Source organism: Neophocaena asiaeorientalis, unplaced genomic scaffold, assembly GCF_003031525.2.
Source record: "Neophocaena asiaeorientalis asiaeorientalis breed wild unplaced genomic scaffold, Neophocaena_asiaeorientalis_V1.1 scaffold124, whole genome shotgun sequence".
NCBI lineage: Eukaryota > Metazoa > Chordata > Mammalia > Artiodactyla > Phocoenidae > Neophocaena > Neophocaena asiaeorientalis.
This window is the reverse complement of record NW_020174135.1, coordinates 813364-821584: the sequence shown is the minus strand read 5'-3', so window position 1 is coordinate 821584 and position 8221 is coordinate 813364. Positions and strand designations below refer to the sequence as shown.

The window sequence follows — 8221 nt, the reverse complement described above, 5'->3', positions numbered from 1 at the left end:
TCAGTCTTGGAAGGTTATGCCTTTCTAAGAATTTGTCCATTTCTTCCAGGTTGTCCATTTTATTGGCACAGAGTTGCTTGTAGTAGTCTCTTATAATGTTTTGTATTTCCGCGGTGTCCATTGTAACTTCTCCTTTTCAATTTCTAATTTTATTTTATTTTTTTAATTAATTAATTTATTTATTTATTTAACTTTTAGTTTGATTGATCTTTGCTATTGTTTTCTTTGTTTCTATTTCATTTATTTCTGCTCTGATATTTATGATTTCTTTCCTTCTACTAACTTTGGGTTTTGTTTGTTCTTCTTTCTCTAGCTCCTTTAGGTGTAAGTTTAGATTGTTTATTTGAGATTTTTCTTGTTTCTTGAGATAGGCTTGTATCGGTATAAACTTCCCTCTTAGAACTGCTTTTGCGGCATCCCATAGGCTTTGGATCATTGTATTTTCACTGTCATTTGTCTCTAGGTATTTTTTGATTTCCTCTTTGATTTCTTCAGTGATCTTTTCGTTATTTAGTAACGTGTTGTTTAGCCTCCACGTGTTTGTGTTTTTTACCCTGTAATTTATTTCTAATCTCATAGTGTTGTGGTAGGAAAAGATGCTTGACATGATTTCACTTTTCTTAAATTTACCGAGGCTTGATTTGTGACCCAAGATGTGATCTATCCTAGAGAGTGTTCTGTGTGCGCTTGAGAAAAAAGTGTAATCTGCTGTTTTTGGATGGAATGTCCTTTAAATATCAATTAAATCTATCTGGTCTACTGTGTCATTTAAAGCTTGTGTTTCCTTATTCATTTTCTGGCTGGATGTCTGTCCATTGGTGTTACTGAGCTGTTAATGTCCCCCACTATTGTGTTACTGTTGATTTCCTCTTTTACAGCTGTTAGCAGTTGCCGTATGTATTGAGGTGCTCCTATATTGGGTACATATATATTTATGATTGTTATATCTTCTTCTTGGATTGATCCCTTGATCATTATGTAGTGTCCTTCCTTGTCTCTTGTAACATTCTTTATTTTAAAGTCTATTTGATCTGATATGAGTATTGCTACTCCAGCTCTCTTTTGATTTCCATTTGCATGGAATATCTTTTTCCATCCCCTCACTTTCAGTCTGTATGTGTCCCTAGGTCTGAATTGGGTCTCTTGCAGACACCATATAGATGGGTCGTGTTTTTGTATCCATTCAGCGAGCCTGTGTCTTTTGGTTGGAACATTTAATCCATTCACGTTTAAGGTAATTGTTGATATGTATGTTCCTATTACCATTTTCTTAATTGTTATGGGTTTGTTTTTGTAGGTCCTTTTCTTCTCTTGTGTTTCCCACTTAGAGAAGTTCCTTTAGCGTTTGTTGTAGAGCTGGTTTGGTGGTGCTGAATTCTCTTAGCTTTTACTTGTCTGTAAAGCTTTTGATTTCTCCATCGAATCTGAATGAGATCCTTGCCGGGTAGAGTAATCTTGGTTGCAGGTTCTTCCCTTTCATCACTTTAAATATCTTGTGCCACTCCCTTCTGGCCTGTAGAGTTTCTGCTAAGAAATCAGCTGTTAACCTTATGGGAGTTCCCTCGTATGTTATTTGTCATTTTTCCCTTGTTGCTTTCAATAATTTTTCTTTGTCTTTAATTTTTGTCAGTTTGATTATTATGTGTCTTGGCGTGTTTCTCCTTGGGTTTATCCTGCCTGGGACTCTCTGTGCCTCCTAGACTTGGGTGGCTACTTCCTTTCCCATGTTAGGGAAATTTTTGACTATAATCTCTTCAAATATTTTCTAGGGTCATTTCTCTCCCTCTTCTTCTTCTGGGACCCCTATAATGTGAATGTTGTTGCATTTACTGTTGTCCCAGAGGTCTCTTAGGCTGTCTTCATTTCTTTTCATTCTTGTTTCTTTATTCTGTTCTGTGGAAGTGAATTCTACCATTCTGTCTTCCAGGTCACTTATCCGTTCTTCTTCCTCAGTTCTTCTGCTATTGATTCCTTCTAGTGTAGTTTTCATTTCAGTTATTGTATTGTTCATCTCTGTTTGTTTGTTCTTTAATTATTCTAGGTGTTTGTTCTTTAATTCTTCTAGGTCTTTGTTAAACATTTCTTGCATCTTCTCTATCTTTGCCTCCATTCTTTTTCCGAGGTCCTGGATCATCTTCACTATCATTATTCTGAATTCTTTTTCTGGAAGGTTGCCTATCTCCACTTCATTCAGTTGTTTTTCTGGAGTTTTATCTTGTTCCTTCATTTGTCTTCTTCCTTCATTTAGTTGTTTTTTTGGAGTTTTATCTTGTTCCTTCATCTGGTGCAACGTCCTCTGCCTTTTCATTTTGTCTATCTTTCTGTGAATGTGGTTTTCTTTCTACAGGCTCTAGGATTGTAGTTCTTCTTCAGAGACGAAGTTTTGCAGTAGTGTTTTAACATCACTAAAAAAGCATGAAAGCAAACATAATTTTAATAGGTGGAGATTCTCTTCAGGTAGTAGATGTTGGTTTTTTGGCATGATGAATTTTTAAAATTTCTCACAATAAAAAGAGAGCTGAAGTAAGTGTAGCACACTGTCAGAGACACCAGAGAGGGCAGGCCAGTCCTTCTTGAGGTCCAGGTAAGGGCTGTGGCTCAGAAGGCCTACCGTTGTTAGCAGGGTCATGTACCCAGGATTTGATTCCAGGGGTGCTGTCCTCCATGGCCTTTGCCCTTCAGCACTTAGCATGTAATAGTTTATAGGAAAATACTTACAGCGTACCACATTTACATACCTGGTCACAGATTTTACATTTTCTGTATCTAGTTGTATCTAGGTGTTGTATCCTATTTTTTTTCATCATGTTGATATTTATTCTTTTTAATAAAGGATCAAGATTGAGTTCACTCATAAAGATATTTGAAGATTCTCTTTTTCTTTTTAAATTTATTTCATCGTTTGTTTCCTGTATGTTAGAATGTTGTCACTGATCCCCAGTACTATTGATTTTTGGCCTCTCTTCTCAAAGAGCCAGAAGCAACCCGAGCTGGAGGCTTGAGGTATCCTAGATAATTCACTGTGCACAGTGTTTCTCTCCTGACCTTCATTCTCAGGATGACCTTGGCAAGTGGTAGCTCCTACTTGTGAACTTCGGCAACACAGACACAAATGTAGGCATCATAACACGTTTGCTGCATAGGTAACCCTTTCTTATTCTTCCAGAGATAGAATTCAGTGGCCAGAGTATTGTATCTTCTGAGAGAGTGTTTAGGTTGTTTAAAACAATCGTTCCACAAGTTTAAATAAAGTGCCTTTAATTTTAAATTTTGTTCAGTCATTTTTGAAATGCAAGCTTTTTCATGTATTTCAAATCTTTCAACACATGCTTAACTCTATTTCAAAGCCTATTAATGTGAGCAATTGCTAGACTCTCTATATAAGCAGCCTTCCGTATACTGAGATATGTGTGAAGTACTTTGGATTTCCAGGAGTAATACAGCAATTGCTAGACTCTCTATATAAGCAGCCTTCCGTATACTGAGATATGTGTGAAGTACTTTGGATTCCCAGGAGTAATACAGCAATTGCTAGACTCTCTATATAAGCAGCCTTCCGTATACTGAGATATGTTTGAAGTACTTTGGATTTCCAGGAGTAATACAGCAATTACTAGACTCTATATATAAGCAGCCTTCCGTATACTGAGATATGTTTGAAGTACTTTGGATTTCCAGTAATACAAGAGCTCTTATCTTCTTTACACTGGATTACAAGTTGAGAGGGAAAGACCAGGATTTTAAAAAATTTTATTCTTTAAAAGTTATGTGTCACTACTATATTTAAAATAGATAACTAGTAAGCACCTACTGTATAGCACAGAGAACTCTACTCAGTACTCTGTAATGACTTATATGGGAAAAGAATCTAAAAAAGAATGGGTATATGTAGATGTATAACTGGTTCACTTTGCTGTTCACCTGAAACTAACACAACATCGTAAATCAACTCTACCCCAATACAGATTTAAAAAAAAAGTTATGTGTCGATTGAATTCAAGTTGCCTCCTGGTGAAGTGAGCTCAGGCCTTCCTCCCTGGCTGTAGAAACCAAACGCATGGGAGCAAGGACTCAAGTTGACACAGACAGATAAACAGACACAAGGACTGAGGGCACCAGAGAGGGACAAACACGACTTCCCAGGGTGCCATGCTTCTTCCCCTTGTTGGTTCAGAGAACCAGGAAACTTGCCATGTTTCAGTAATAGGTGGATATGGGAGCATTCTGATCTTAAGTTGCCGAGAGCCTGGAAGGAAGGATGAGTCCTCTAGAGTCTGCTGGACGTATATGCCCAGATGGGGGTCCAGGCTGAGCCCCAGAGCAGGACTGCAGGTTCTGTGCGCAGTCAGAGGTCCAGGGCTGATACTGATGGTAGAAAATCCAGCAAATGAGAGTAAACTTTTGGAAAATTTATAAGAATTTGATGAAGGAATTTAATGTTAAGAAGATTGGAGCATATGTTTTGTCAGATTTTTTTGTTATTTGTTTCTCTTAATAATTTATTGATGTGGTATTTTGCAAAACTAGACCTTGTGACCGATTAGAAATTTAAAAGTAAAACCTGTACCACACATAGTTTGCAAGGCTTCTGCTTTAGAGAAAACTTAGTATCTGGCATCGGCCAGCAGGGGAACCCGTCCCACTCGGGCGTCACTCAAGGGGCCGGACCCAGAGAGCTCTGGTGCAGGGCCACAAAAGCAGCATGGAGGCTGAGAGGCAGGACCAGTGGGGGCGCTGGAGTGCACAGCAGCCTGCAGCTCGCGATCCAAAACACGTGCATGTCGCTGCTTCTCAAGCTTCGGTCTCACGGGGCAGTTGTTGTGGGCTGGGAAGTGGGTGACGAAACTCGGTTCCTCACTTCTGGGGTCTTGCTCCTTGATGCTCCTGATGTGCCGTTTGCAGCCCAGCTCAGTGCAGGTGTCACCAGTCGCTCTCTGTGTCCTCCGTTGGTGGAGTGGGGGTCCATAGTCACATGGGGCCACTCTGCTTTGAAGAGCGCAGTAGTGCAAGCCTCACAGCTTCCCAGGGCACACAATTACAAAGGGGGAAAAGAGAGATGCTTATTCTAAAAAAGAGCAAACACGTAACGTCTGCAGGTGTCACTGCTGAGCTGTACGTGCCCTGGCATCTTCTGTCTTCCTGGGCGTTCCGTGGAGGAGGCTTTTGGTGGTGTGCTGAGATGTGTGGTGCAGAGCTGTCATTGTTACGTAGACCCGAGATCACCTCGGTCACATTTACTCCGCAGGTCCTGCCTTAGGACTCACTAAATTCCACACATTACATTAATGTGACATCAAAGAGTTTTTATAATTATTAGGGTTAATTCTGCAGTGGTTGTTGATTTCAGTGAGTATTATGGATATATCATCTTTCTCACCTTAATTGTGTTTCTCGCCTTCAAATTTTGTGAAAATTAGAAATATATATGCACAGCAGCAGTTCTAGAGGCGGACTTCCGTGGTTTTTAATTCGACATTCCAGAGATGAATGCCTCTGATCTGAGCCTTTGTAATGTATAGATCATTCTAGGGGTATTTTACTGTTCTTTTATCTTAAGTTTGATAGACCGCAAAATTATCATTTCTTCTTAACATGTACAATTAGAAAACCAAACTTTCAGGAGACAGGAATAAAAGAGACATAACATATAAATTCAAAATCAAATATTGTCTTTATAATACTCCTCTTACTGTTTTCATTGTCTGTGTCCTGAAATGTGAGCAAAGGCTCTTGTACCTGGTTGTCCTGCATCTTTACAGTGAAAGGATGCTCGCAGACTCTTGTTCAGAGAAAGTGCCCCCCCCCCCACCACCGGTACCATCTTGTTTGGGATCACATGAATTGATCAGTTAGAATGTAAGCTCTCTTAATGTAGCTTCAGTGTTAGAGTTACCATTTTAATAGGCATTAATGAGTGAACAGTGTCACGCTTTCTATTGCCAGTGAAAAGAATATTAGTACATTTTCTAATGTTTCGTGTAGGTAAATTAGTATCACTTAAGAAATCATTTGAGTTTTTCAAAGTTTATTTTTAAAGTTGAGATTAGATTTTCTAGAACTACTGAAATTAAATATGCTGTTGGATAAATCTATATAAAATCAAATGGTGTCATAATATTTTCCATCAAAACGATTAAGTAGCAAGTATTACTTCTGTGCATATCCTTCAAGTTTATCTGTAAGGACCACTTTTGTGTTTTGCAGGTACTATAATAGGTGTTGTCATTTATACTGGAAAAGAGACTCGAAGTGTAATGAACACATCCAATCCAAAAAATAAGGTAGGCTAGCGTGAGGACCGACTGCTTGACTGAACTCACCTCCTCCTTTCAGTGAGAGAGCACGTGTAGTTCTGAGTAGCTTGTTTGTGAAACAGAGTTTCAAAATGTTGGTGATTCAGGATATGAATTCTCTGTGTTTGTATAACAGCATGCTCGTGTAGAAGAATTTTCAAAACTATTTTTTCTTGGTTAATCAGAGTTTTATATGTCTCTTAAATTTTCATTGTTGTATATATAATTTGCCCATAATTTAACAGTTAATTGTGGGTCTTTTAATTTCTCCTCAATCTATTTATTTTATAATTTGCACTCTATTTTATGTTGATGATTCTTTTCTAAAATAAAGGAATCTATATTAATGTTTTTATGGTATGTAATTTGACAGTGTTTTATTGTTAAACCAGTTTTATTTGTTATTTCCATTTCAGAAGAAGCATATTGAAAACGAGATTTTAGTTTTTAGACTGCTTGATTATATTCCTAAATTAATTATATTCCTGTTAGAGTCCTAAAATTGTTATTTATGCAGTCATCGTGTGTGTAAGTTAAATCATAACAAAAGGTTAGTTTGAATTCTCAGTAGTTATGATTTGAACAACACATTTTGTATCAAGTCATAATATGTGTTAATATCTACTGAATGAGAAGCTCTTTCTAACTGTGCATTTTACTCACTTTTCTTTGAAATATAATTTGTGTGTATCTAAGTAGAACAAAAAAATCCTCTCATGGAGTCACACCTTGCTTTGTGAGTAATTCATAGGACAGGTCGTCTTCTGCAGGAAATTTTATAACAAAGCAATAGAAATGAAATAATTCTTTGAAAGATATCTTTTAGGACAAGATGTGTTTCATTTTTTCAGCTAAATACTATTTTAAAAAATAGTTAACCCTTCAAAAACCAGGGAAGCATCACTGATGCTGTGAATGCCTAGACCTGCTTGCAGTGCCGCTGACTGCTTCCCGTATGGAGAGCATCCCCAGCTGCCTCCCGGGGTTGCATCTGGTGACATTTTATATTCCTGTATTTGTTAGGGCTCCAGATGTCTGTGGGTGACATGTTTACAGAAGTCAAAGAAAAATGTTGTGCTACTATTATTTTAGTATAAATTCTGATTTTGATAATGGGGGAAAAATTCTCTGTCAATTTATATATATATATAAAACTTGGCTTTAATTTGAGTAAATCAAATATACCCAAGTCAGTAATTCTACAGTAGAGTTAAATTATTTAAAAATAAATTACTAAACTAATGACAAGAGTTAGAATCGCATACATAGTTATGTGTGTTTTCTGGCAAGTATGGTGTTTTTCTTTAGGAAGCAAAACTTGTACGTCTAGTAACACATATATGATTTCTGGGGGGGTTTTCCTTAATCATTTTACTTTTACACTTATGATGGTATTTGAGGGTAAATTTAAATTTAAATATTAAGTTTAAAATCTGAAAACTTTGTAAGCCAACTTCTTTTCTTGTTCTCCCTTACCCTTCTGTGCCGCTCACTTCCTGTCTCTCACCGTCTGTCTACACACAGCCACTTCTTTGCTCCGGGCACCTTCGGTTTTGGCTCACGTGCTTGTTCCCTTGGGTGTTGATCCAGAGTTACTTAGGTGACCTTTCCCAGGTTTCTGACCGCAGTGAAGAACTCTGGCACTGGAGGTTGACCAGCCTGGGTTAGAGTCTGGGTGGTGCACTGACCAGCTCTTTGACTGTGGGCAAGCGGCTTAATTCTGTGCCTTATTACTCGGTAAATGCTACCTATCACCATTACCTTTCTACAAAGTGAAATGTGAAATATGAATGAGTGCCGTGGTTTTTCAACCCCACCCTCGTTGTCAGTCAAGACACGCTCCCTGAGTAGTGCCCAGGCCCTGAGCGGCTTCAGAGCTGCCCGCCTTCCTGGCCCTCCCCTCCGCCCTCCCCCCTGCCCTCCCCTCT

The 8221-nt window shown here is 38.3% G+C and overlaps 1 protein-coding gene across 8 annotated transcripts in view; it reads left to right on the top strand.

Moving 5' to 3' along the window:
- ATP9B (ATPase phospholipid transporting 9B) overlaps positions 1-8221 on the top strand; it is a 215676-nt gene that overhangs the window by 95380 nt on the left and 112075 nt on the right. For all 8 annotated transcript variants that reach the window (XM_024754795.1, XM_024754799.1, XM_024754798.1 and 5 more), the window contains one exon: positions 6205-6281. In XM_024754795.1, coding sequence (XP_024610563.1) covers positions 6205-6281 — 77 coding nt within the window. The remainder of the gene's footprint in view (positions 1-6204; positions 6282-8221) is intronic.